The sequence below is a fragment of the Osmerus mordax genome, chromosome 15 (assembly GCF_038355195.1).
Source record: "Osmerus mordax isolate fOsmMor3 chromosome 15, fOsmMor3.pri, whole genome shotgun sequence".
Classification (NCBI taxonomy): domain Eukaryota; kingdom Metazoa; phylum Chordata; class Actinopteri; order Osmeriformes; family Osmeridae; genus Osmerus; species Osmerus mordax.
Genome location: NC_090064.1, coordinates 13,241,639 through 13,269,372, shown reverse-complemented (window position 1 = coordinate 13,269,372; position 27,734 = coordinate 13,241,639). Strand labels below are relative to the sequence as shown.

Genomic DNA, 27,734 nt, shown 5'->3' with positions numbered 1-27,734 from the left:
CCTCCCCGTCTGCCTCCCTGCTCCACTTGTCCTCCTGCACGCCCCTCTCTCTTCCCCTACCCAGCAAGACCCCTTACTCACACCTCCCTTCGCCCCCCTCCCTGAAAAGAAAAGGATCCACTTGCACTGGTTGCCAGGCAACAAAAGGCCTGACCTCTTGGTATTTTGGAAAGAGACATAGTGAGTTTACTCCACCACCCCCCTTCCCTCTTCTCCCCCACTTCCTCCCTCCCCCTTAATTATAATGCCTTGATAGTTGTAGAGTAACTGATCTGTATCTATGTTGTTGATGTAGGAGTGGAATATGCTGCTTATAGGGTGTGTTATATTCAGACTATAACGAGAGGAGGAGTCAGGGATGGGAGTTTCCCTTGAGCTGCCCTGATTACCAGCTTAGCGCCCCACCGCACTCCTCCCTGCATCTGTTCTTTGATCAAACGCAGCCCAGGTGACGTGACGCACCAAAGATAACCTGCACATGCCCTCCCCGTCACACAAGGCATCATCACACAGGCAGGCGCTGGACATCAATCCCTCCCAGTATCAAATGTGGATTACTTCATGGATCGCAGGCAGAGAGAAACACTACAGTGAATAAGCTCCATAATGGGTCATAAGACTTATGATCTCTGTTTGTAAGCACACTCCGAAACTACAATAGTCACCTAGTATCAATATGACATGGGGTGTGGGGGGGTACAATTATGTAAAGTATGTGGCATCCCTTGCACACTCTCCACTCCATCTCTCTGGATGAGCCATGTAAAGCTCTCCACAGAATCTATGGAGTCCAATAGAGAAGAAGATTGAATGGACGGAACATACTTCCCCCCGAAGTTCTGAAACAGGCAAAGCGTTATCCACTTAGCGGGTCCAGGACAGGAGGGGAGCTGATTGAGATGATGAAAGAAAGACCAGAGAAGGGGGTTTCCACTTTCCCAAATACACACATCTCTCTGCTATGCACAGGAGTCATTTTACACCGAGTATTAATAGACGTATCTAACGCATGTCTGATGCCCCTGTCTGTCTTCTCTCTCCTGCTCGCTCTCTCACCCCTACCCCGAGAGAGGTGGAGTCACTGTGTTGGTCTGTTGGGGTCAGGTGTAGCACACCAGTTGAAGGGTAACTCCGGTCCAGTTCAGGTCCTCTCCTCCTCTTCTCTGGGGTCGTCAGCCCCGATGCTCCAGCCCTTCCACAGCCCTCCCTCTCCGACCCCACCAGACACCACCAGCCCAGGGACGTCCCATCTGCCTACAGGCACCCTCTCTTAGGCTACAACTGCAGACCTACACCCTCCCTGTGTGGATCTCTCCTCCTCCAGCTTCCCCCCTGGCTTTTAGGTAGGAGCCTTTTCCCCACCACCACAACCACCAAAACCCTACTGCCATGGCGGACAAGCTGGGCTCGGTGGAGGACCCCGCTAGCATCCTAGCGCTGCTGGAGCGCGTGGCGGGCATCATCGACAACGTGCAGGCGTGTCAGAGCCGCATGGAGGAGCGTCAGCTGGAGCTGGAGAGCAGCGTGAAGAGCATCCAGGCCGACGTGGTGAAGCTCAGCTCCGACCACGCCGTCACCTCCGGCTCCGTGGGGAAGCTCCTGGAGAAGACCCGCAAGGTCAGCTGCAACGTCAAGGATGTGCGGGTCCGGGTGGAGAACCAGAACCTCCGTGTGAAGAAGGTGGAGGCCACACAGGCTGAACTGCTGGCCAAGAACAAGTTCAGGGTGGTTATCTACCAGGTAAGAGATTACCGACTGTTGACGATTTGAACAGGTTGAGAGCAGTCCTATAGGAGGTTAGACCCATGTTGTGGACGGTGACCCAGGTTAGGTTAAGATCTGTCACGATAGGCACAAGCAGAAGGAGATGCAGGCAGCCATTTTAATTTCAAGCCAAGAAGAGAGGAGGTCAAAGAAAAGAGAGGTCAAGCAGGAGTTTTCTGTCAAGAACACATCTGTCTGTACAAAATATTCAGATTCAGAGTTTTGTTGGGCTTAAGTGTTTGTTTATAGACTTGAGAGTGGCTGTGTACTGTTCATGAAAATCTGAACATGCAGGTGTTACTACTGAGTCATGCTGTGCTGTTAAGGAGGGTTATTTGTAAACTGCATAAATCCAACTATTCAATCATGAAAATGGAATTCTGTGGTTCATGATGGCAAAAATGTGTGCGCTCGCATTAACTATTGATGTCCCTGCCAAAGCTGATATCAAACTTGCGTCCCTGAACTGTTGTATAGTGGGTTAAGCAAGGAGTTTCTATAGCCGAGTAGTTCATTGTGCGCAGCCAGCTTGGAAGAAAAAAAAGGGATATGAATAGGGGCCTGTGCCCCAGTAGAGTTTGATGTCTAACAATGCCCCTAGCTTGTACCCTGCTCTTTCTTTGTCACAAATTAGTTTCTACTGTCATCACGTGGGGGGTCTAAGAACATGACGTCACTCCACAAACACCCCCTCAAACCTCTTGAGTTTGGTGTCATAACAATCTTCAGTGATGTAAAGTTGCATAACTCTCTCCCACTGGCCGACATAGGGAGTTTACTGCACATTGTGGCTCTAAGGATGCTTGTACACGTTTGCGACATTGAGCAGTTTTCAATATTGCATTCTCAATATTGAGCTGGCATTCCATGTTTCCTGTCTTGTCTCCATGCTAGCTAGCTCTTCTCCATGCTAGCAAGCTACTCTATGTGGTTCCCTTGCTGGCCACTGTAGATATTCGGCTGTGTGGTTTCATCCCTGCATGGTTCAATCAGTGGGCGGTATAAATGAGAGCGCCAGCTGATCTGACTGTCAGAGTTCTGGGTTATTCTGAGCCTGCGTGTCAGAGGCCTCATCTCCTAATATAGGCCCAGTATGACCTGCGACTGGGACGAAAAACCTCACATAGTCATAAACCTTTCATACAGACAGAGCTGTGATAGCTTTATATCTGCACATGATTTTTCTATTTCCTATATTCCTATTTGTGTTGATGGTGTCAGAATGTCTGTTACCTGAAATTCTGATTATTCTAAAAAACGCTATTGGCAGCTCAGTGCCAAGAGTGGATAAAATGGCTGTCATAAAACTATCATATACGCAGCTTTAACAGGCTGTGGCCTAACTCTGCTGTAATATCAGTATTAGGAAACGAAACTTATTGGAATTCAAGGTTCAGAGACAGACAAATTAGGGGCTTATTCCATATTGTACATTCAGTTAGAAAGACGACAGTGAGGTTTGGGATGTCAAGGCAAAAAGAGGGAGGCTGATAGCTGAGACAGTCGAGGTTTGAAAATGTCAGAGTTTATATGAGGTATCATATAGTGTCATATAGTGCTTCTGATGCATGTACCATAGGACTGCGGTGTGCTTGCCAAGCTGCTTCTCAACATGACTTGTTAGCTTACTGGCTTGTTCAGGACTGGGTTGTCACAGTAGAGATACAATTGAGACAATGTAGTAACTTTTGAAAAGTAACTTTTGAAAAACTACAGTTGCTAAGTAAGCCGTGGACACGTAGTTTAGAAAGCTGGGGATTCTATAGTTAAAGCTCATGCTTTGGTTACGCCCCCACATGAGACACAAGGTTTGACCTGTTCATACATGGACTAAGATTCCATGAGTGTATGTGATTCTGTTGCTTAACTAACAACAATATTGGTTGGCTGGGGATAAAGTCCCCAGCTTGCATGTACTGTAGAGAGAGATTCAGCTCTAGTTTGCTTCTTACGTGCTAGCAGTGTAAAAGTAGCCCAGACATGCCTGAGGGATATGTTTAGCCTTGTGTAGCCTAATGTTGAGCTTCCCAAACAGGTGTAAGAGTATTTATAGACTCCATCGTAGCTTGACGTTCTCTGTTCAACTTCTAGGTTGTTTTTTTTCAGTTAAATTAAAAGTCAATGTAGCTCACGGCAGCGTTAGATACTATTAGTATGTTTGTATTCCTACAGTTGGATACAAATGTCATTTAAACCCGCTTTTTTTTTGTTAAGTCATGGTTTCTTTTCTGAACATCTCTTGAAAGGACCAGTGATCTGGAGAATCGTGGTGAACGTTCTGGAAGCATGTCCAGGTCCTTCTGGAACCAGAAGACAGAGAGAGACATACCATTACATCTGCTTACATCATATGATAAGACCTCATGGAACGGTCACATGGTCGGGCTTGGTGTCTGTCTGTCCAGTTCAGCAGCTCATTCATCAATCATTCATTCATTCATTCTGACATCTTAAGCTAAAACTAATTGTTGGTTGATTGATTACTCAGGGAAAAATGGGTTGCATGTGTGATATAACTTATAACAAATTGATTAACATGAAAAACCCCGGTTTGTCAAGCTGAGACAATATTTTATAGATGTCTTATCGGGTTGGTCAGTGAAGTGAAACTGGCATGGTGCTGATGTCTAAGTTGATAACTTAGTAAACTTAAATTTCAATGTTTTTATTTATTTCCATCACTTTGGTAGCTCTATAGTGATATACTGTGCAGTGGCAGCTCAAATAAAGTGCATCTCATAAAATAAAGTATTCATTTTGAAATATAACCTGGCCCTGTGTGTTATTATAAGTTAGATGCTGACACTGAGATGCACATGACAATAAACATTTGTTTCCCCTATGAACTTGGTGTCTGCACTTTCCAGAAGTGTATTTAACCCTTGTGTTATCTTCGGGTCATTCTGACCCATCAGTCATTGTGACCCACCGTCGTCTTGCGACAACTTTACCACATACAAAAACAAAGTGAAGCATTTTCTTTTAACCGTTGGGCTGTCTCAGACCCCCTCATTGCGAAGGTTAAAAGAAAATTATTTTTATTTGTTTTTGTATTGGGTAAAATTGGGTAAACACAACGATGGTTCGTTATGAACCTTTGGGTCATGTGACCCGAAGGCAGCACAAGGGTTAAAAGCTCAGAGTATTTCACTATAGAGCAAAGGACGGCTACACACAGGACAATTAGGATTAAGAAGTGTTCTTGATCAAAGTTGTGTTGGAGACCACACATTGGCAAGAGTTTGGAAGGATATATATAGAGGAGGTATCCATATCTCACTGACTTCTGGCCACCTATTTATAGCTTTAAATGATTTACCGTTCTTGGAGACATCTTCAGTAGTGGTTATATTGTCACTCAATCGTTGTAATGGACGTTCATGTAGGAAGTAGTAGCAGTTTTAAGACAATAGCACATGAACATTGTATGTAACTATTGTATTTGCTATGACTTTATGACTTACTAAATACTACACGCTTTCTGGTGTGGAATTCACCGGCTGATAGGCTGGTTTAGACACTGGTGCAATGCATGGAAGTGATACTTGTCAGTAGTTGTTTTTCATGTTTAGTTTGTACTCAGCATCCTGATAGACTGCTTGGGGTGTGTTGGCTGTATATAAACCCTGTCACATGCACAGCAGGAGCCTCAACGCTAGATTCATGTTACGCTTCCCTGTTTCCCCATCCTCCTTTTCATGCCTTCCTGAGGTTCTCACGATGTTCTCCTCTCTCCTCCTAGGGTGAAAACGAGGTACCAGCCGCGGGGACTCCACCTAAGGAACCCAAAGAAGAAGCAGCGGCTGCAGCAGCGGCCGAAATAGAACCGGACAAGTTCGAGCTCCCGCCCGAGTCGGACGAGGAGTACATGGTGGTGGAGGAGAAGGAGTCTTCCACCGCACAGGTCAAGAAGGTGGGGTTGAGCCGCATCGAGAGCTTCAAGGCCACGTTCTCCCGCCAGAACATGGCCAAGACCAGGGAGAACCTGGGCACCAAGGTCAACAAGCTGGGGGAGCGCATCGTCACCACGGAACGCAGAGAGAAGATCCGGCAGTCCGGAGAGCGGCTGAAGCAGTCCGGCGAGAGACTCAAGGAGTCCATCGCTAAGAACGTCAACCTGAAGAAAGAGAGGACAGTGGCCGAGGGCCAGGAGGGGGCAGAGGGAGCAGCGGAGGGGGCCGCCCCCGTACCCCCCCCGAAGGGCCGCAAAGGCAGCCCAGAGAAGGCCTACACTGAGGTGGCCACTGAGGCAGCAGATGAGGCCAAGGAGGGGGAGACGGAGGTCCCCATGTACGACATGAAGCAGCTGTCATAGAGGAACTACAACCCTGTTAACCAATGGAGAGAAACTACATGCAACATGGTGACATGTCTGCCCATCTTAGACTAACTTGGACTGGCTGCGACAATGTAGAGACGAGGGGGGCGTCTCAAATCAACCCCTAAAGCCTTTCCTTCTATGCACTGGAGCGAGTTCTGCTGCTCCTAGAGGATTCCACAGGTAGTGAAGAGATTACTAACGTTAGTAAACGCAAGTGCATAAGGGGGTGGGGTTTAGGGATGGATTAGAGACTGGGAGGGGATTTAGGTTTCTGAGTGAAGGCGTGGAACAGGAAATGACATAGGAGGAAACGGGACAGACAGAGAGCCAATAAGATTAGTTTGTTGAATTGAAACACTTCTGTAATATCACAGCATCAACTTTGTGTTTTTGTTGTTGTTGTGTTTTTGTTGTTGTTTACATCAAAACGGACTCATAAGAAAGGCAAAACAAAACAATACAAATAAAATGACAGGAATCCCAGTGAGCGTGTGGGACTGTCAGTTTTCTACCATGTTCAGCATCATTTTGTCTGTGTTTAGTTTCTTCTGGTGCTTGTGTAGGGTGTGAGATGTCTGTGAACGTCAAGGGTATGTGAACTGGTCTGGGTGTTAGTTACTGTTACCAGGGGAGCTCTGTGATGTCATCAACTTTACCGATGCAACAATGAAGGATGTGACTGGATGTAAAAAATAAACTAAATTCAATGGTTGAATTTAACTTATTTAGGGTGTACAAAAGAGAGATCAGATGAAGAATAAAAGAAACCTTAAACGTTTATATAGAATTATTTAAAGACAATAAACTGATTTGCTGTATAAAGAGCCAGTAGAAGAGTCTGATATAACTTTATTGTTCTCAGTCCAGCCTAGTGCTTCAGAGTTGTGTGGTCCGTTAGTGTGATTATGCATGATAGCAGCTTCTAATCAACTAAACCATTATTAGTATGAGAGTGAAAGTAGAGGGTTTATGTTACTGTTTGTAGAGTGAACTGAACTGACCTCTGCTGCTTCTAGGGGCAAAGTTGAGTATTGCATGATGTGTATTTACTTCACAAATATACTGTTTCTATAATGAACACTATTGTTGATTAAAATGATCTACCAAAAAGATCTACTTTGCTAGTGGACATGTTGACATCCCACACATGCACACACATGCACAACCCCCCTCCACCCACACACACACCCTGGACCTCAACACCTTAACACACCTCACTCCACACACACGCACACACACACACATGCACACCCCCCCTCCACCCACACACACACCCTGGACCGCAACACACCTCACTCCACACACACACACACACACACAGACATACAACCCCTCCACCCCCACCCTCCCTCCCCCACTCCCCCCCACCCTGCCTCCCCCACTCCCCCCCCCCACCTCCCTCCCCCACTCCCCCCCACCCTCCCTCCCACACTCCCCCCCCCTCCCTCCCACACTCCCCGCCTCATTTGCAGTCACAGAGCAGGGCCACTCCCCTGAGTGTCCAGTGGTCTGGGCTCGGCTGGGTGCGCAGCTGCAGGGTGAAGATGAAGGTGAGGTCAGTGCGGCGGGGCTTCTTGTACACAGGGCAGGGGTAGAGGTTCAGGCTTTGCGGCCTTCTCCCGTCTGCAGCCACCGTGCTGATGGCGTACACATGAACCACGGGCAGGGGCGTGAACAGGACCTAAAGGAGAAGCAGGGAGACCCAGGGTTACAGTGTTATGGGAAAGGGGCACACCACTCTAACCTTATTGCTAGAGGGATGGAAGCTATGATATTTGGATTACAATGCTAATGAACATAGAAGGAGTTTTGAGGTTATTGGATAAGAGCAGGCTAGGGGGGGAGGCGTGACCCACCTTGGGCGGAGCCTCCGTGAGCTTGGCGTTGCGCTTGTCCCAACCCGCCCCATCCAGGAAGAGGCCGTACACGTAGACCCCGCCCACATCCTCTGGCGGAGGGGCGGAGACATCCTCCCTCATCATCCTGGTGACGTCGTTGTTCAGGACGACCGTATCCAAAGCCCAGCCTTTTGACAGGTTGCTACGAGTGGTCTCCTGGCGCATGGCCGTCAGGAAGCCCTAGAGACCCCCACGTCAACTGTGATCAGTTACCTACTCTAGCCTCACCACAGCAGTAAACACAGTACAAATATCTGTGATAAGGGTTATCCATAACCCTAACCCTCTACAACCGTGTTTCTGAAGGTTGTAAACTACCAACAACTTGTAATTAATGTGACTCAACATGTCTCCCTGCTAGTTATTAGAAACCAGGTGTGCTAAATTAGACAGGGGAGGACAGTGGCTCTCCAGAAACAAGGTGTGGGACCCCTGGTCAACCCCATGTTCCCACCTGAGGGTTGAAGAAGCCGGTGAGCCAGAACTGGTGCGGCCGTCCCTGAGAGATCCAGGGCTGGAACTGCTGGTTCCTCTCCAGCAGCTCAGTGAACCAGAAGCCCAGGGTGGCAGACTGCCAGCTCAGCCTCAGCCACAGGCGTGGGACCCGGGCATCGTACATGCTGTCCAGGGCGTCACGCAGGTCCTCCGACATGATGATGGTACCTGGAGTGGAGTGGAGAGAGGAGGGTATGGATGTGAGCGTGTGTGAGTATGTGTGTGTGAGTGTGTTTATTTGAGTTTTGAGAGCCTGACCGTCAATGGCCAGTTTGAGGTCAGTGAGCGTGCTCCGCACGGAGCTGATGATTCGCTGCATGCGGTCCAACTCCTGCCTGAGGAAGATGTTCATTGGCTGGAGGTGACCCATCTTGTGGAGCTGACTTTTGACCTGCAGTGGACAGCACAGATTACCATGGTTACTAGTTCTAACCCAACCAAGTCTCTCTGAGGCTGCATAAGGGTATGGATGATGATGATGATGCCCTAGATGAAGAGGATGGGAGCCGGTGATGGCGCTGATCATAATACACAGCTGCCAGTCATGAGCTGCTAACACTGTGATCATGTTTTCTTCCTACCTCATGTGGTACATAGTCAGGTGGTAGTTTCTCCAGCATCTCATTGGCCAGCCTCTGAACGGTTGCCTCTCTTGTCTCCCCGCCCCCGCCCCCGCTGTCTTTTGGTTGGATGTTGATGATGGTGCTCAGGGTCTCATTGGCCAGGTTGGTCTGGTAGGTGATGTCAGCATTGGGGTGGAGGCCGAACACCTGTCAGACACAAGGACCTGGGCCTCAGTGCTCTCACAGCTCTCTCTCTGGGCACGCTTGATTTCAGGCACCCAGTGCAATGTACCCAACCGAGGATGACCCAAAAGCTGCTATTCTGACACAGATCAAACACCCCCTCCAGCCCCTCACCCACCTCAGGAGAGTCGACCAGGGGCAGGGTCTCGATGTGCTGCAGGTACTCCGAGACGCTCTTGGCCCTGGGGATGGTGTAGCCCTTGTAGAAGCAGAACTTGTCCCCACACGTGTTCTCACTGAACCACACACGTGTGAACGTGTTCAGGAGACATTTATCAAGATCATCCGTCACCCGGCCTCCGTACTGGACCTTTGGGAAGACAACGATTTCGTACATTTGAACAGATCTGATTAAATTCGAATGAAATTAAGATGAAACTCAATTTCATTCCATAAAAAATGTAAGCATGTAGATGCAAATGACACAATCAGAAAGTGATAAACTAATCAATTAATTACCAATGAATTATAAATACATCATAGTTAAATAAAGTGTGTTGCTTAGCGACCTCTCCCAGCATGTATCTCAGACAGGTCCAGTTGACTCCACGTCGAGGGTCCAGTTCATCCAGGTGGTTCTGGATGAACTGCATGCTGGAGGTGAAGTCTGCTTGGTTAAACTCATACGGGATGTTCCAGCCCAGCGGGCCAAACTTACGACGCTCCTGAGAGGGAGAGGAGACGAGAGGGGAGGAGGGAGGGAAGAGGAGGGTGGTTGTTGGGGTGAGTGTAAGGCTGAGGGTGGGGATGAAGGGGAGGGTGAGGGTGGAGAGGACGTAGGAGAGGGTGGAGGTTGGGGTACCTGGACGGTGGTGTGCAGGAAGGCCACAGCGTAGAGCAGAGGTTTCCACTGAGGCAGGTTGGTGATCTCCAGCTGCTCCTGGGTCACACTGCTATAGGTCCTCTTCAGACCCGCCTTCATACCTACACCACCACAACAACAACAATCTCATAGTCGAATGACTGAAGGGTTTGTGATTGATTTAAAGGGAGGAGAGCAGAGAGAAGGAGGGGAGGGGAGAGGAGAAGAGAGGAGAGGAGAGAAAAGGAGAGAGAAGGAGAGGAGGGGAGAGGAGGAGAGAGAAGGAGAGGAGGGGAGAGGAGAAGAAAGGAGAGAAAAGGAGAGAGAAGGAGAGGAGGGGAGAGGAGGCAGGGTTTTACCTTGCGGCGGCTCGTTGGTGAACTTGATGGCAGACTGCAGCAGGTTGATGGGGAAGCCAGGGTGCAGCTCCGTGGTCAGCCACACCCTGAAGCCCTCGTGAACTCCATCCGTCGCCGCGGTAACCGTCTGAAGCAGCTCATCCAGAAAGTCTAGTCCCAGGTGGCAGTTTTGGAGGAGGAGCCAGCCCCCGTCCGTCATGCTGTGGGCCAATAGCCTTCGAGCGTGCACTTCCTGGCCTTGGCCCATGGATATGGGTCTGCACTGCGCCCCCTAGAGGGTTTGAAACATGTAAAACTTTCAGTTTATTGACTACGTTTATAGTTTGTAGTCTGCATTCAGAGAATCATCTAGACAGTTGACCCAATCATGCTGACCACTCTGCCGTGGACGGTCACATGATCCGAGCTCGTCGAATAAACAAAGTGAACCCTTTTCGTTGTCGTGCATCCTTCCGGCCTGCCTTCTGACAGAAATCCATCTTATCACATATGAAAGCTCCTCAGTCTCAGCAGGCAGCCCCTCAGCCAGAGCAGAGCTGAGCAGAGCAGAGCAGAGCAGAGCAGAGCTAGGGCAGAGCTGAGCAGAGCAGAGCAGAGCTGAGCAGAGCTGAGCAGAGCTGAGCAGAGCTGAGCAGAGCTGAGCAGAGCTGAGCAGAGCTGAGCAGAGCAGAGCTGAGCAGAGCTGAGCAGAGCTGAGCAGAGCTGAGCAGAGCAGAGCTGAGCAGAGCTGAGCAGAGCTGAGCAGAACAGAGCTGAGCAGAGCAGAACAGGAGGCTCACCTTGGTCTTGGCCAGTCTCTCGATGTTCTCAGTGGGGTCAGAGCCCATGGAGAGCAGGCAGACCAGGGGCGTCCTGGGGTCACTCTCTGCCCACATGCCCTCCATGTCCAGGACCACCCCCTCAGCATACTGACTCCCCAGGGACTCAGCGATATAGCGACGCGCCTGCCACACACACACACACACACACACACACAGAGGGGGCGAGAGAATACATTATTTTAAGAGGGCAGCAAGACGAAAGGATCTTTTTAGGGGAGAGAGGAGCAGAGATGGGAGTCGACTGGTAATCTCTGTTAAGGCATACTGACAGCTGTTCTAGCTTAGTGTTCAAGCTGTTTTTAGGCACTACCCCAAGCCTGCCCCCCACACACTCCTGACTCACTTCTGTCCCCCTCCCCCAGCCCCCCACACACTCCCCTCATCCCACCTGGGCGATGGTCCGGTCAGGGCACCAGCTCCGGATCAGCAGCAGCTTGCGGAAGGTGTCCAGGTTGGTGTCATAGTCCTCTGGCAGGGGGGCATCCTCGGGCGCAGCCTGGTCGAACCAGGCCCTCCAGGGACGGTCGTTGTGGCTCACCTGGAACAGAGTCAGACTTCAGAGACTTGCTGGGATGAGCTAGGAACCTGCTAAGAAGCATTTGTATGTGTGTGTGTGACCGACCTGGGCTAGTAGCTGGCTGAAGGGAGCCAGGCTGGAGAGCTGGACCAGGTTGAGCCAGGTCAGGTCCAGGATCCATCGTCTGGGCTTGGGCTCCACTGAGTTCAGGTCCAGAGAAGCCCCCCCTGTTGGTAGCAGGGGGGGAGGAGGAGAGAGGGAGGAGGGGGAAAGAGGGAGGAGGAGATATGGAGTTAGCACTGCTGAGTGATAATAAGTCAGGTGAAAACTCCTGTCCTAGAATAGGCCTGACTCCAGCCCCCAGAGCACAGCACGGCAGGGCAGCTGAAAGCTGAACTGGGGGGTGTCCAGTTACCCCTCCCCCATTAAGATGGGAGTGAGATCACCAGCCTAGCTGGGTGATGTGGCTGAGAGATGGGCTCCTTCTAGACATGGCAATCTAAGCCAGGGGGATCCTCTCAGAGATGTGATGAGTGACAAGCAGGGTCTCTGAACCACCTACCAGATTTCCCATGTTGCAGGTGAAGGGTTCAGATACTCTGACTGTCGAGCGACTTGTCATAAGGACATCAACTCCTCCCTCTAAGTCCTACCCTGCTGAGGGAAACGGGGGCAAAGAGAGGATCAAAGTCTCCACCTTTGATGAAGGTCTGGAACTCAGCGTGCGAGATGTTATTATCCTGCAGGTTGATCTTGAGCGCCAGCAGCAGCGTGAACAGGAACTTGTGGTCCTCGTACAGCCCCCTCGCAGTGTAGCGGAACGCCTGATAGGTCAGGAACTCGATGATGTTGCCGATGCGCTTGGAGGTGATCTGAGACTTGACGGAGCGTTCCATGGACGTGTCGAAAATCCCCAGGAACTGACGCAGCGACGTCTGGTACATGAGGTTGACCAGGGACATCTCCACGATCAGGAAGTAGAGGATGCTGCCCCGAGTGGCCACTGGGCGGTACTCCTCCCTGGCCTGGTTGATCTTCACCTCCGTCTCTGCGGCGACCGTCAGCTTCTCACTCACCTGGGGAGATGGCGTGACCGTTCAGACACGCTTACTTGAACGCTCTCTGACACCGCCCCCCCTTCCCCCCCTCCCTCCCTCCCTCCCTCCCTCCCTCCCTCCCTCCCTCCCTCCCTCCCTCCCTCCCTCCCTCCCTCCCTCCCTCCCTCCCTCCCTCCCTCCCTCCCTCCCTCCCTCCCTCCCTCCCCCCCTCCCTCCCTCCCTCCCTCCGTACCTCCTCGGCGGTCGTCTTGGTGACCCGCAGCACGTCTATGAGGCTCTGGTCCTCCACCAGGGAGCCCTGGGTGCTGGTCAGACGATACAGCAGGTTGTCCTCCAGCTCCTGCATCTTCCTCTTGTTGGAGGTCACTTCCTCCAGAAGCTTCACCCGCTCTGACTCCAGCTCCTGGGGGAGGGGGGGGGGGGGGGCAACCAGTAGAACACACTAGTGTCACTAACTAGTGTTACTAACCAGAGGGGTTTGTTATAACTAGTAGGACTCACTATAACCAGTAGGACTCACTATAACCAGTAGGACCCATTATAACCAGAAGGACCCATTATAACCAGTAGGACCCATTATAACCAGTAGGACTCACTATAACCAGTAGGACTCACTACAACCAGTAGGACTCATTATAACTTGAAGGACTCATTATAACTTGAAGGACTCACTATAACCAGTAGGACTCACTAACCCCAGTAGGACTCACTATAACCAGTAGGACTCACTATAACCAGTAGGACTAATTATACCTTGAAGGACTAACCTGTTTCTCCAGCTGAATGACGCGTCCCAGCAGCTGGTCCTCCAGGCCCTTCAGTGTGACGGTGAAGTCGACCACAGACGCCTTGGCGCTGACCTCGGGGCTGTAGGCGGGGTTAGCCAGCTTGGTGGTGATGTACAGACTGAACCCTTTCATCACATCCACCTCCTTATCACCCACCTTCACCTGGAGCACACACACAGGGCTGTGAGTGTGAGTGTGTGCTTGAGGGAGAGGGTGGTGATTATGAATGCTGCTTGGTTGTGTTGTGTGTACTTTTAAGGTTGTGTTTTGTGTATTAGTGTGTAGTAACTGCATGGTTGTGTGTTGTCTACTTGTATGGTTGTGTGTGGCAGAACCTTGAAGGTGGATCCAGACTTGATGAAGTTCTTCTCCAGGATGTTGTCCAGTGCTGGGTCCAGTTCCTCCCCTACGTCCTCCAACAGCAGGGGGCGCCCAAGAGACAGGCTGTCCTCCAGCACGGAGCGGAAGTACCTGTTGTTCAGAGACGTCACCTGGCAGAGGGACACACAGGAAGACAGACACACAGGAAGACAGTCACACAGAGAGACAGACACACAGGAAGACAGACACACAGGGAGACAGACACAGGGAGACAGACACACAGGGAGACAGACACACAGGAAGACAGACACACAGGGAGACAGACACAGGAAGACAGACACACAGGGAGACAGACACACAGGAAGACAGACACACAGGGAGACAGACACAGGAAGACAGACACACAGGGAGACAGACACACAGGAAGACAGACACACAGGGAGACAGACACAGGGAGACAGACACACAGGGAGACAGACACACAGGAAGACAGACACACAGGGAGACAGACACACAGGAAGACAGACACACAGGGAGACAGACACACAGGAAGACAGACACACAGGGAGACAGACACACAGGAAGACAGACACACAGGGAGACAGACACACAGGAAGTGACCCTCTCTCTCCATCTCTCTGTCTCTCTCTCTCTCTCTCTCTCTCTCTCTCTCTCTCTCTCTCTCTCTCTCTCTCTCTCTCTCTCTCTCTCTCTCTCTCTCTCTCTCTCTCTCTGTCTTTGTGCACCTGTAGCTCGTTGTCCTTCTCTCTGTTCTTGATCCACATCTTGCCCTGGCCCTGAGGGTCTATGAGGAGGGGGTAGCGTGAAGCTTTGGTCACAATGATCCCGTTCTGGATGGAAAGGTCATCGTTGGGGAGGCCCTGCAGGTTCCACTCTCCCACGGTGGCGTTGTCTACCAGCATGCTGATCACATTCAGGTCCTGCAGAGGGCGCCAAACACACACACTTACAGTAATACAACATAACTGTACGGAGTATATTAGATCACAGTGATCTTGATCTTGGATCACAGTTGTATTCTAAAAAAAATATAATTGTTCAGTAATGGATACAGCATTGGACACCAAGTTTGACATTAGCTGTGCCAAGATAAGGGCAAAACTAAAAGTCTTACATCACTGTAGGGTATGTGGTTACTAGTCATCTCCCGTCTCCATTGTGACAGCAGCAAGTTACGGTACTCCTGGTTGAAGGGGCCGGCGTATGACAGGAAGCCGGTGGCCAATAGGACGTCTCCAACCAGATGTTTGATCTGAGTCTGGAACAGAGCGCTGCTCTCCGTCCAACGCACCTGGAATAACACACGCAACCACACACACACATATAATAATACGCCAAGGGGGAACAACCCCTTTCCCTCCACCCCCTCCCTTCTGTCAACCCTCCCCCCTCTCCCCCCACACCCCCACCTTCTCTCTCCCCACACCCTCCCCCCTCTCCCCCCACACCCCCACCTTCTCTCTCCCCACACCCTCCCCCCTCTCCCCCCACACCCCCACCTTCTCTCTCCCCACACCCTCCCCCCTCTCCCCCCACACCCCCACCTTCTCTCTCCCCACACCCTCCCCCCTCTCCCCCCACACCCCCACCTTCTCTCCCCCCAGGCCATCTATCAGAGCCGTGGCGTTGGCCATCTTGCGGCGGCAGGCCTGAGCGTCGTCCAGCAGTTCCTGCTTCTCCCTCATGGCGGCGTCGTAGAGCGCCTGCACCTCGTCCAGCTCCCTCTGCTTGGCGTCCAGCTGCTCCTGAGCCTGGGACAGCTCGGACTGGGCCACCAGCAGCCGGGCCTCCTGGAGGGCCAGGTTAGCCTGGGGGAGGAGGGGCAGGGCGAGGGGTTAGGGGGGGGTGTGTGGGTCCAGGCCAGCTTGGACTAAGACCACGACCAGCTAGGATGTGTGTGTACTGTAAGTGTATGTACTGTATGTGTGTGTGTGTGTTTGGTCTAAGCGCACCTTAAGTGGGAGAACCTCCTTGTTGATGGAGAAGAAGTCCACCATGGCCTCGGTCCAGGAGCAGAGTCCAGCCACATTCCCACAGATCCTCTTAGCCTGCTCCAGGTTGTAGTCTTCCATGGAGAGGTAGGGCGTCAGCAGCTCCACCACCTCCTCGGTTATAGAGTCCTGCAGGGGGGGGTGGGAGGTTGTGAGTGTGAGGGGGTGGGGGGGTAGAGAGAGGTAAGAGGGGGGAGGAGAGGATTGGATGAAAAAAAGTGAGTGGTAGAAGGGCAGCAGTGTGTGTGTTTTAGTGTGTGTGTGTACCTTGCTGAAGTTCAGCAGCATGCTGAGGAAGGAAGAGTTCTGCATGAGCTTGAGGGCCTCGGCCCAGGAGGGTCGTAGGCAGGGCCTCTCAGGGTCAGGGGTCACGGGGTCAACCCTCCTCTGGAACAGCAGCAGCACAGCGTCCATGATGCGCATGATCAGGTGGGGGGGCTTGTTCAGCTTCCTCACCGTGGCGATGTCCGATGGCTTGATGGTCTGGTGGGGGGGGGCACAGAGGAGGGTCATCCTGTTACAACACTGAGGTGCTTCTGTCCCCCCGTCTCTCCCTTGCTTTCTCCCCCACTCCCTCCCCTCCCCCTCCCCTCCTCCGCCTCTCCCTCCCCTCCCCCTCCTTCCCTCCCCTCCTCCGCCTCTCCCTCCCACCCTACCTGCAGGGCCGTCTCCGCAGCAGCCAGGGCAGGTTTGGCTGCCTCCAGCTTGGACTCGGCCACGATCTTGTCCGCCTCGATCTCGTCCACGATGGCCTGGGCCTTGTCCTTCACCTTCTGCACCTGCGTCTTCACCTGGGAGAGGTGCAGGACACACTCCACCAGTCACAACAACACAGGCAGATAGACTGACAGGTAGGTCGATTGAGAAGTAAACAGACGGCCAGATAGACAGAGAGATATACATAGAGACAGATGGATGGATGACCTTTTCTGCTGCCTGGGCCTTGACGGTCACCTCCTGCAGTACCCCGTCTGCCTTGCGGGAGGCCACCTCCAGTTCCTGCTCCTTCACTGCCAGCTCTTTAGACAGCTGGCTCACAGACTGCTCTGCCTCCATCAGCTTACTCAGACCTGGGGAGGGAAGGGGTAGGGGGGATATTGAGGTGAGAGAGGAGGAAACGGATGGACGGAGGTGATCCTTTAACAGCTCATTGTCAGCCACAGAGAAGAGACTATACAGAACGCATGTAAACTCCGCAGAAGGTAAGACAATGTTGCTTTGCTGGTAAGGTCAGTACCTGTCTTCATCCTGTCCGCCAGCATGCCCACGTGGGCGATCTTCTCCGAGTAGATGATCTTGTATCCTTCGATGAACGACAGGTAGGACTTGGGCGTCACGTAGGTCTGCCGTCGGAAGCGCTCAAAGTACTCGGCGCACTTCTCCGCCACCAGATCCTGGAAGGACCCCATGACGCGCACCACGCTCCCCCTCACTTCCTGCGAGCATTGGAACTCTCCGTACTGCGACAGGAAGTGATGCGACACGGCCACCAGTGCGTCGCGCGGCCAGCGCTGGAACCAGTCTATGGTGCAGCCGGATATCAGGCCCGGGAACTTGAGCGCCCGCGTGCGGAACTTCTCCCCCACCGGAGAGAAGCACAGTACCACATGGAGGTTGCTACGGACGCGGGACAGGAAGTAGTCGTAGAGGTTCTCGGCGGAGGGGGCGCGGCGGGGGTACTGGCGTTTCATGGTGGGGATCAGGTCCTGGGTGATCTCATCCAGCTCGTCTCTGGGGAACAGGTTAGACACCTGGGGCACACAGAGGATAGGGGATGTTACTTGTACACTAAGTCATGTCAAGGGTTTTTGTTTGTCAATGTTGGAGCAGAGGGGACACACACAGACACACACACACACACACACACGGAGACACACACCTCTCCGGAGGCCAAGACGTTGTTGAGGTACTCCAGGAAGGCTTCGTCTTTGATGTCGTTGTCAGTGAACAGAAAGGTGACCCCGCGACCCTGCTGGCCAGCCAATCGGTACAGAGTCTTCAGGTCTTCCAGGAAGTTGCTACTGTTGTAAGTCCTGGAAGAAGAGAAGACAATGTTTTACATGGTGTATTGTGTGTTTGTGTGCATGTGTGTGTGTGTGTGTGTGTGAGTGTGTGTGTGTGAGAGAGAGGGAGAGAGAGAGAGAGTCAGACCTGGTGAGTGTGATCTGGAAGGTCTGATATCCTGCGATGTAGGAGGCCAGGCGTGTGAGGCTCTGCTTGCCTGACCCCCCCACACCCACCAGCAAGGCGTTCCCCTGGGGGGTCCGCAGGATCCGAGAGATCTTCATCAGGTGGATCATCGCATCCTGGGATTGGACAGACACACAAGGATTATCAGCCAATGGGAGACAGAGATACTCAGTCCTGTTTACATAAATATACACTGACTAACATTTATAATTTCATAATTTGTATATAGATTATGTAAATGACCTTAAAGAAGACTAGGTCCATGGCTCCGCCCCTAACCGCCTCATTGTACATTTGCTGGAACGTCCCCAACCGCTCTGCCAACACTTCCAGCGATGGGATTGGCTCGTACACCTTGGGCGCCTCCAGATCTGCATCGTCAGGCTCCTCGCCCGTGGCCTCGGGAGCGTCTCGCAGGAAGTCCACAAAGTAGGAGTCCCACTGAGCATGCTCAGTTAGAGCTGACCCATGATCCTCCACAGTTATCTGGGGGAAACAGGAAGCAGAAAGTTATTCTCACCAACACTCTAATCAAAACAATCCATACTCCATAACCAATACTCTTGAACAATCTTATGGACATGTTGCACTTACAAAGCTGTGAACATACTCAATCAATACTTAATAATCAACACCTAACCAATCAATCAATCACTAAACCAACAGTATTCTACCAGCTCCACACCTTTGCGAGCATGGTCTCGAAGCTATGCCTGTCACGGTCGTCAACGAAGCGGTCGGCGATGACACGGGCACACTCATGATGGAACAGCGCGGAGAGCGTCTCCGAGTCCTGACACACCTCTGACCTCACGGTCAGCACGCCCTGCCAGATACGACTCAGATCGCGCAGGTTGAAGATGTAGTGGAACTTGGCTGGGGAGGGAAGCATCTGGGAGGGGGGGGGGGGGGGGGGGGGACCGGGAGGAGAGACAGGAAGTCACACAATGCAAAACAAAATGACAAACACATTGTATATTAGTCCCACAGTACACTACACTGATACGTGTTAATGTATGCAGTATAAGAGCGTCTGCTAAATGACTAAATGAAATGTAAATGACTAAATGTATATGCCTGTTGTACGGTGGCTGTGCCAGTGTGTTCTACCTTGGCCTTCACAGCCTGCCAGACCCTCCTGGTGGTTGGCACCAGGGCCCCCGCCAGGGAACACACCCCAGCAGGGAAGCCCCTCTCTGGGCAGAAGTAGCCCAGAGCCACGGTGCGGAAGATCTTGTCGATGGAGGAGTTGGCGGGCAGGGTGCAGTTGAAGACGGAGAACTGCCTCTTCAGCCTCTGGGGGATGTCGTTGCGCCCCCCCCCAGGGTGGATCATGGCCCCCACCAGCTGGAGGTCCACCACAGAGGTGAACTCCCCCGGACGATCCAGGCTGTAGAACCCCCCCTGCTCCATCAGCTGACGCACAATCTCATTGGTTATCTGGAGCGCAGGGGGAGGGGACACAGGAGACGGTGTTGTTTACCGTTTGTGTGTTTGCGTGCGCAGTTGGCGCATGTGTATCTGTGTACAGGTGTGTGTGTGTGTATCTGTGTACAGGTGTGTGTGTGTGTATCTGTGTACAGGTGCATGTGTGTGTGTCTGACCTGGTCCCCCCACTCGTTGATGGCAGGCATGTTGATGTCGTCTATGAAGACAGTCATCCTCTTCCCTGCAGGGGGGCCGTATGTGGAGCCCATCCGCTTGTCTATGTAGCTCTCCACGCTGCGCTGGAACATGCTGGGGAGCGTGGCTGACGAGAAGTTCAGACTCTTACTCACCTGCACCTCCGGGTCATACTTACTGGTGTAGCCCTGAGAGAGGAGAGGGGAGGGGTTAGGAACATGTTGGCTGAAGAGAACGTGATAGAACCACACAGACACACACACACACACCTTGATCATGACTGTCTTGGCGGTGCCCTGCTCTCCTATGAGCAGCACAGCCTTGTTCTGCTTCATGATGGTCTGCATGAGGAAGTCTGTCCTCACATTGTCCACGTTGGGGACCAGGATGGAGGAGTAGTCAGGGACCTGGTCTGGAGGGTAGATGTACTCTGGCACCTGTAGGGGGAGACAGAGGCCAGGCAACGTATTACAACCACACACTGGGATCAGAAAGACTTGTCTCAACTGGCCTTCCTAAAATTGATAAAGAATATATATTATTTATTTTTTTAAGCACAAATGTCTCTTTCTGCAGCTGCCTGCATTGCAGTACCTTGTTTTCCCAGTGTTCCCACTGGCCCTGCTCGTTGACCATGAACTCAAAGATGGTCTGGTCCCCCTCGGTGTGAGGCAGGTCTAGATGAGCGGAATGTCCCTTTAAGAACACCTCCATCTTGACTCTGTCCTCCAGCTCCAGCAGGGCCCCCACGGACCACATGACCGCGAAGACAAAGAGCCGCGCCACGTCTGCCCCCTGCCCGCCCTGCACCCCCTGCCCGCCCACACCTCCCTGCCTGTCCTCCATAGCTGGTAGCAGACCCTGGAGATAGCCGGACCAGCAAGCAAGCAAACAGGCAGGCAGATAGACCATTAACTGGTGATTTCAGTTACTTTTATCTTTAGCAAGCTCAAAACCTTCAAGGATTTTAGATAGCTTAAGGACATTGGGATACCCACGGGTAAGGTAGTCATGCCTACCTGCAGAAGGTCTATGGTCTGTTTGATGTACATACACTCCAGGATATTCATTTTAGGAGACACTGCCGTAAAGATGAAGTTCACCAAGTCCTTTGTGGATGAAAGGAGAGACAGTGAGTGGAGGAAATGCACTAAATACTCACCAAAAGGCACAATGCCAAGCTATACTCAGATCCCATCTCAACACCTGTGCCAACGCTTTGCCCCAGCTCCAGCACACCTGTCTCACCCACCTGGTAGATGCTGTTGAAGCAGGTGTGCAGGACCCCAGCCTGCAGGTTAGGGACAGTCTGCAGCCAGGCCTGCAGCACAGGGCTCCAGCCCAGCACCGAGGAGCTCATGAACACCATCCCGTTACGAGACACCGTAGCAGGGGAGGCGTTGTCAATGTTGTGGGGCTCAAACACCACCTGGAGGTATCAATAGCCTCCTGATTACTTTATTAATTGCTTCCTGAATATATGAATGATTACTCTATTACATGTGTTAATGATCCAGCAGGACTGGAGGCAGCAGAAGTATACAAACAAAATAGATCATATTACAGAAACATAAATATGCAGTGTGATAGAAATACATTTGGAGCAGGTCATGAAAGATTTCTGATTTTTTTTTGACAGCACCTTACAGTAGTCATGGGTCAGGGCAGAGGTAGGGGTCAGAGGTCAGGGGTCATTGTCGGGGTCACCTTGCAGCAGGGCGCCATGGGGATGCGGTCTCCGTTGGCCAGGGTCAGGGTCTTGTTGTCATCCAGGACGGAGTTGAGGTTCTCGATCCAGATGGCGTCTACAGGGCCGTCCAGCACGATCCACACATGCTCACCCTGACAAACACACACGCACACTAACAGTTAAACAGTCAAAACAAAACAGCAACAACAAACAACAGCCAAATAGAAACCCTGTTGACCTTCTTGGCCTTGAGGGTCTTCCTCCAGAGAGTGGAGAAGATCCCGTCCGTCCAGTCGTTGGTGGCCACGTCCAGCGTGCCGAACATCTGGGAGGCGGTGATGGCCTTGGGGTTCATCCTCATCTCCCTGTGGGCGGAGCCACAGTCCGTCATGGCCCGCATCAGCACCTGGATACAGGTGGACTTCCCCGCTCCGCTCGGGCCCAGGGTCATCATCCCTGGATTGCACACACAGGAGGGAACACACACATCGACATAAACAGAAATATCAAAACATAAACACACAGGCTTTATAAAAAAGGTTTGACCTGGTTTGAAAATGATACAGATAGAGTGAAACACATGAAGGTGTGTGTGCTTGTTCGGACCGTGCCGAACGCGCTGGGTCTCATAGAGCTGCACCAGCTTCAGCAGCCAGGGAGGGTGGTAGATGAGGCCCGCCTGCTGGGTCTGAGACTCGATGGCTGCCTCCAGCTCCGGGTAGCCCGCCTTGTCCAGGATGATGCCTGGGAACAAGTCATTGATCAGACTCATGAAGAGGGGCTCATCCTCGTCCACCTGCACAGAGGAGGGGTGTGAGGGAGGAGGGAGAGGAGGGGTGAGAAGTGAGGGAGAGCGGAAAGAAAGGAAAGGGGAGGACAGGATGGAAAGAAAATGGGAGAAAGGGAAAGTGGGTAGGAGGAAAGGGGAGGATGGTGGTGGGGAGGGATGTATGGGGAAAGATCATGAGGAGTGAGGCACATTGCAGTGTATCACCTCAAATTATGCCAGAATTGTCTGTTTTGTTCTCTGGAGAACTGTGCTTGAGTGTGTCAAGCACGGTTCTGGTTCATACCAGTTTGGAGAGGTTCATGTCTCTCAGAACCCTCATGACCACGGTCTTCTCAGGCTCGGACGGGTTGGACCTCTTCACGGCTCCCAGCGTCCTCAGCACAGACAGGATGTTTCTCAGACCAAAGTCATAGTGCACCTGGAGCAGGGAACGTCCACATCTGTCAGAGAACCTGCAAATGTCTTTACATAGCGCAGCGCTGCACCCTGGGATGTGTGTGTGTGTGTGTATGTGTGTTACCTGCTTGGAGAGCTGCTCCTCACACAGTTTGTACAGGGTGTAGAACTTGCGGCTGAGGACTTGGTTGTCACGGAAACCGGCGCTGGCCAGCTTGACCCTCATGATGATGGCCCGGTCAGGTACCATCATGGCGACCGTCCGGAACTGGATCTTCAGGTTTTCGGGGAGCTCCTGCCGACCGGCGTAGCCAGGGTTCTAGGAAACGGAACAGCAGGAACATACTAGAAAACCTAATAAGAACCTAATAAGAACCGTCTAATAAGAACCGTTTAAGAACACGCTTAGTGTCCTGCCGTGCCCACCATAGTTAAGAAGATGCCAAACTCTGGGTCCATGTCCACCACGTCACCGTCTGTGAAGATGAACTGCTTCTTCTTGTTCTTCTTGCACTGCAGCACGATGTAGATCTGCTGCGCCGCCACCGACAGCACGGGCAGCTCGATGCGGTTGAACTCATCGAAACAGCCCCAGGCTCCAGACTGGGCCAGCCCTGCCGCACGACACAGGATCACGTTCACACAGCTCCCAAAGCTCACCAATCTAATCTTATCCGTAGGTCTCGTCTACTTAGCTCTAAGGGATGCGTCTTGTTACCCCTGATTACTTGTGATGTTATGATGTTATGTTATGATCATTGACCTATGCCCTTTTTGTAAAGCTCTTTCTTGTAAGTCGCTTTGGATAAAAGTGTCTGCTAACTGAATACATGTAATGCAATGTTCCTGCTCATGAAGGTGTGCCTGTGGGCTTACCTTTGTAGATGCGTCCAAGCCCTCTGTAGTCCATCTGGTCGGAGCAGTTGAAGACCACCACGTACTTCCCCAGACAGCGGCCCATGTCCTTGGTGGTCTCCGTCTTGCCTGTGGGCAGGGACAGAGATCAGCCCAGACGCTCTGGTGGAGCTCTGGCTCACCTCATGCGTGTCCCACAGTGGGTGTTGCAGTTCAGGAGCCGTCTGGTCGAGGTGTCAGGGTTGGTCTTCTTACCTGTTCCTGCTGGTCCAGCGGGAGCCCCGCCCATGCTCATCCCCAGCGCCTGAGCCAGGGTGATGTAACACCTGGAGGAGGGGTGGACAGGCAGGAGCCAGGTGAGACCCAGATGGGAACCAAGTGAGAGCCAGGTGTCAAGACTGGGTGGGAACTGGATCACCTGCCTATGGAGCAGAGCTCACCTGTCTGTAAGGGGGGTGATGACCAGCCTGTCGGTGCAGCCCAGGTACTCGTTGCAGTAGCCAAACTCCACGTCGGTGATCTGGATCACACACCGATCTGACTCCTCCAGGAAGTAGAACCTCGACTGCTTCTGCCACTCAAAGTCCAGCGTAGACCTGATGTTCAGACACACCTAGGGACCAGGAGAACCTTACCATCAAGACTGTTCCAGATGGTACTAAGCTCTTTAACCTTGTGGTTCTCTCCAGGATGTTTTAGGAACTACCGACACTAAAAATATATATATATCATATCGATAAATTGATCTAATAGACGGTTCTTACCAGGTCGTCAAATATGTCTTTCTGGTGGACATGGATGGTGATAAGGGTCTCGTACAGGGTCCTCTCATTCTTGGTCAGGTCCCTGGTTGTCATGTCAATCAGCTCATTCAACATGTCCATGAACTTCTGGTTGGTCGTCTGCATGATCTGGAAACACAAACCGGAGGAAGAGATGAGATTTGACGGGACTGTCCAGGCTTGTCAAGAAGGGGAGGATAGTGTCATATGATGAACTGTACCTTCTTGTCTGTCTTGCTGCAGACCAGGGTGAGTATACTGTATACAGTGTTAGCAGCTTCCATGTTTAAGGAGTCTATTTTGCCGAGGGAACATACCTTCTTGTCAGCCTTGCTGAGGCCCAGGGCCTCCTCCGACTCTTTGGTCCAGATCATCTGCAGCCCCAGCAGGCCCACCTGGGCCGGAAACACAGCCTGGAACTCTAGTAGTTTCAGGCCCGGGTCGCTGATGGCTAGGTAGGCCTGTCTGATGATGCTGTGGAGGGTCTTCCTCACTCGCTCCAGCAGCAGACCAAGCCAGGCCTCCACGTTACCCTGGAGCAACAACACCTCAGTACTACAGTAGCACTAATGTAAGACCACTACAAAAACACTGTCACACTTCTATAGCAGTGCCTGGAGCTTCAGCGGAGGTGTGGTTCTGAGGAGAAAAGGTACCTGAGCCAGGACTGGCTCACACAGGTCCACAGTCTCTCCCTCCTGGGACTGGAAGCTGAGGATCTGGTCGTAGTTCTTCTCATGGAACACCACCCTGTTGACGTTGTCAAACAGACTCAGCAGGTGGGCCTGGAGAAGGAGGAGCAACAGGATGAGGAGATGAGAAGGAGGTGCAGGAGCAGGGATCGAAGTGGAGGAGCAGGAAGAGGAGGATGTGAAGGATGGAACAGGATTAACATTTTGAAACAGACTCGGCGAATGTACTAGACAAACCAAGTACAGCTGGTTCCTTCGAGCTCAGGTTTAAACCCTACAGGTGCACTAACCTGTATGGTGTGGGAGTCCGACGCCTGTCCTAGAACCTCCAGCAGGGCCGGGTCTGAGACGAAGAAGAACCTGGGGAAGACCAGCCTCTTCTTCTCCAGGTAGCCACTCAGAGACTTCTGGCAGACCTCCAGCTGCTCCAGCAGGTGAGGCAGGAGCTGGATCAGGGTCTCGTCCCCCACGCAACACTGGACCACACCCGGCACCTCGTGGGCTCGCTGCATGATCTTCTGCCACGATTTGTCGATGTTCTGGAACCTCTTCGCCTCCTAAGGAAAGGTGGGGACCACATCAGCTCATGCCGAGTAAGATCACTGTGCATGATATTATATGCTAGATGCAGATTTAAAAAAAATTGCAACCTTTCAAAACTTTTTTGGTAAACTTTTTTTTCCACACTCAGTGAAAGTAAAGGAAATGAGAGAGGATGAGAGGGCAGAGGAGAACAGAGAGGCCTAAAACAGAGTAGATTTGTACTTCGTAACTTCCCATCTCTGGTTAGATGCGGTATTAGTGTAAAATAAGTGTGTTTGAATCTTACCTGAGGTAGTTGCTTGGCGATGTCTCCTCCTACGAACACAGCCTCCAAGTAGATCCACAGGTTCTGGACAGTCAGCCATTTCTCTATGACCTCTGTGGTGTTGGACAGCTTCTGGACCCACTGCTGAATGGAGGGCTTGAAGGGAGCGTTGTACCTGGAGGAGGAAGAGGGGGGGGGAGAAATGGAGTGTGGGTTTAACACCAATGGTATGTCTGAGAAGCAATGAGTTGGTTTAACAACTTCTTATAAATCGTCTCGTTTTATTGCAGCCTTGCAGTGTTTTATAGCGCCACCTGTTGCTCATTAGTGAAGCCAGCACCATCAGACTGTCCTCCATCAGTGCCACCTTCTCTGCCGTGTCGGCGCCTTTCAGCAGCAGTTCCCCCCTCGTCCTGAAGGGGGCGAAGGAGAGCGTGTGACTGCTCCACTCTGCCACGACATCCTTCAGCTTGGCCTCGATGTCTCTCTCCTTCACAGCACTGATGCATACATCCTGTACACACACACACACACACACACACACACACACACACACACACACACACACACGCACACACAGAATATCAATCACAGTGAGGTACTATAATATAAGGTTGCTATATTGATTTCATACAACGACTTCAATCAATACATCCGTCACTGAGCCCTACCTCTATGTCCTCCTTGTATTTGAGAAGCGGAGCCTCCATGATGTTTCTGAGGGCGAAGTTCTCTGAGTCCACCTCGAATCTGTGTCCCGTCAGGTCACTGAGCCGGCCCCAGTGTCTCTCCATCATGGCCTGGGCAGACAGAAGCACCCAGGTGAGACAGATAACACAATGATGGGGAATATGGAAGAACTAAGGTCACAGGGAAATAGGTGACGAGTCAGAGACCAGTGAGAAAGACACACACACACACGTACACGTACACACACGTACACACACGTACACACACACACCTTGTTAGCCATCATGTAGAGCAGAGGACAGGTCTCGCTGAAGTCATCGATGGTCTTCTTCAGGTCTCGGAAGGCCTGCCACTCCTTCAACGCCTTCGGAAGCTTACGGATTCTAGGAGGATGTAAGTTTGAGAGAACACACAAGCAACGCACAAGGATAAATCACATATATTTTGACAGCAGTTAAATAGGCTTTTTGCGTTAATGAGCTAAGTAGGATAATCTGAATGGAGTTCGAACGGAGCGGAACCTGTTCTGGAAGTCCTGGAGCTCTGTGTTGATCTTCTCGATGTTGAGGTCGGCCCACTGGATGTCGTAGTAGCCACTGACGCTCTCTGTGACGGCACTGTAGAGGGTGTAGAGCTTAGACTGCAGGGCCAGCTCCCTCTGTATCCTCTGCAGGTCAGAGTACTCTACAGGGGAGAGGAGGAGAGAGAGCTATGTCAACGTGTCCAGGCCCAGTTGAATGTGGACGAAGCTTTGACCTGTGGTGTAACTGTCCTGTATCGCGTTTGACGTCTGTTAGGATCAGTGTTTCACCTGTGACTGTGAGTCCGAAGAGCTCCTCTCCCCCAGAGTAGGTGACGTACTTCCTCCAGAGCTCATCGAACTGGGCCTGGAAGCTCTGCAGTCTGTCGCAGGCCTCTGCAGGAGCAAGGCCTTCTACACCTGGGCCACTGCAGAGACCAAACAACCCATCAACAGCCTTACACCTGGCATCTAACTCACCATCTAATTCACATCAAAATCCACCATTTAACTAACCACTGAATATACGTATCAAATAACAAACATGGCTGTCAACCAACCCAGTATTTAACTGACAAGATGTTGGATAGTGGTATTATAGCAGTACCTGATGTCATAGTCAGAGTAGAAGTTCTGGACGGTGGTCTGGAAGTCCTCCACTCCTGCCAGCAGGTCAGCCTTCATGGCAGGCTGGATCTTCACCAGCGTGTTCTGGGTCTGCATCACCTGCAGACGG

General features: G+C 51.9%; 2 protein-coding genes across 2 annotated transcripts in view; one reads left to right on the top strand and one right to left on the bottom strand.

The window, feature by feature from the left end:
- Window positions 1-1,105: 1,105 nt before the first annotated feature.
- On the top strand, window positions 1,106-7,197 carry cavin4b (caveolae associated protein 4b). The gene is made up of 2 exons (XM_067251881.1): window positions 1,106-1,740; window positions 5,507-7,197. Exons 1-2 carry the CDS (start codon window positions 1,390-1,392, stop codon window positions 6,077-6,079), a joined length of 924 nt encoding a protein of 307 aa, XP_067107982.1. The 5' UTR covers window positions 1,106-1,389; the 3' UTR covers window positions 6,080-7,197.
- Window positions 7,198-7,547: 350 nt separating this feature from the next.
- The window catches only part of dnah5l (dynein, axonemal, heavy chain 5 like), a 29,803-nt gene continuing 9,616 nt past the window's right edge, over window positions 7,548-27,734 (bottom strand). Inside the window, exons 28-82 of the mRNA XM_067252234.1 lie at window positions 27,606-27,724; window positions 27,290-27,426; window positions 27,000-27,162; window positions 26,750-26,861; window positions 26,460-26,588; window positions 26,103-26,302; window positions 25,810-25,963; window positions 25,271-25,537; window positions 24,945-25,073; window positions 24,606-24,821; window positions 24,271-24,417; window positions 23,947-24,119; window positions 23,762-23,832; window positions 23,528-23,635; window positions 23,078-23,265; window positions 22,776-22,970; window positions 22,539-22,673; window positions 22,072-22,261; window positions 21,704-21,921; window positions 21,483-21,617; window positions 21,028-21,204; window positions 20,795-20,884; window positions 20,601-20,636; window positions 20,370-20,570; window positions 20,045-20,212; window positions 19,757-19,963; window positions 19,263-19,592; window positions 18,838-19,044; window positions 18,396-18,638; window positions 18,114-18,268; window positions 17,842-17,995; window positions 17,200-17,713; window positions 16,887-17,032; window positions 16,619-16,753; window positions 16,230-16,445; window positions 15,924-16,091; window positions 15,561-15,779; window positions 15,086-15,262; window positions 14,697-14,891; window positions 13,965-14,120; window positions 13,609-13,791; window positions 13,074-13,244; window positions 12,481-12,859; window positions 11,889-12,010; window positions 11,655-11,804; window positions 11,225-11,389; window positions 10,446-10,716; window positions 10,087-10,208; window positions 9,794-9,949; window positions 9,403-9,594; window positions 9,060-9,248; window positions 8,737-8,869; window positions 8,438-8,646; window positions 7,942-8,163; window positions 7,548-7,766 (exon numbers count right to left, since the gene is read on the bottom strand). Coding sequence (XP_067108335.1) covers window positions 7,548-7,766; window positions 7,942-8,163; window positions 8,438-8,646; window positions 8,737-8,869; window positions 9,060-9,248; window positions 9,403-9,594; window positions 9,794-9,949; window positions 10,087-10,208; window positions 10,446-10,716; window positions 11,225-11,389; window positions 11,655-11,804; window positions 11,889-12,010; window positions 12,481-12,859; window positions 13,074-13,244; window positions 13,609-13,791; window positions 13,965-14,120; window positions 14,697-14,891; window positions 15,086-15,262; window positions 15,561-15,779; window positions 15,924-16,091; window positions 16,230-16,445; window positions 16,619-16,753; window positions 16,887-17,032; window positions 17,200-17,713; window positions 17,842-17,995; window positions 18,114-18,268; window positions 18,396-18,638; window positions 18,838-19,044; window positions 19,263-19,592; window positions 19,757-19,963; window positions 20,045-20,212; window positions 20,370-20,570; window positions 20,601-20,636; window positions 20,795-20,884; window positions 21,028-21,204; window positions 21,483-21,617; window positions 21,704-21,921; window positions 22,072-22,261; window positions 22,539-22,673; window positions 22,776-22,970; window positions 23,078-23,265; window positions 23,528-23,635; window positions 23,762-23,832; window positions 23,947-24,119; window positions 24,271-24,417; window positions 24,606-24,821; window positions 24,945-25,073; window positions 25,271-25,537; window positions 25,810-25,963; window positions 26,103-26,302; window positions 26,460-26,588; window positions 26,750-26,861; window positions 27,000-27,162; window positions 27,290-27,426; window positions 27,606-27,724 — 9,963 coding nt within the window. The remainder of the gene's footprint in view (window positions 7,767-7,941; window positions 8,164-8,437; window positions 8,647-8,736; window positions 8,870-9,059; window positions 9,249-9,402; window positions 9,595-9,793; window positions 9,950-10,086; window positions 10,209-10,445; window positions 10,717-11,224; window positions 11,390-11,654; window positions 11,805-11,888; window positions 12,011-12,480; window positions 12,860-13,073; window positions 13,245-13,608; window positions 13,792-13,964; window positions 14,121-14,696; window positions 14,892-15,085; window positions 15,263-15,560; window positions 15,780-15,923; window positions 16,092-16,229; window positions 16,446-16,618; window positions 16,754-16,886; window positions 17,033-17,199; window positions 17,714-17,841; window positions 17,996-18,113; window positions 18,269-18,395; window positions 18,639-18,837; window positions 19,045-19,262; window positions 19,593-19,756; window positions 19,964-20,044; window positions 20,213-20,369; window positions 20,571-20,600; window positions 20,637-20,794; window positions 20,885-21,027; window positions 21,205-21,482; window positions 21,618-21,703; window positions 21,922-22,071; window positions 22,262-22,538; window positions 22,674-22,775; window positions 22,971-23,077; window positions 23,266-23,527; window positions 23,636-23,761; window positions 23,833-23,946; window positions 24,120-24,270; window positions 24,418-24,605; window positions 24,822-24,944; window positions 25,074-25,270; window positions 25,538-25,809; window positions 25,964-26,102; window positions 26,303-26,459; window positions 26,589-26,749; window positions 26,862-26,999; window positions 27,163-27,289; window positions 27,427-27,605; window positions 27,725-27,734) is intronic.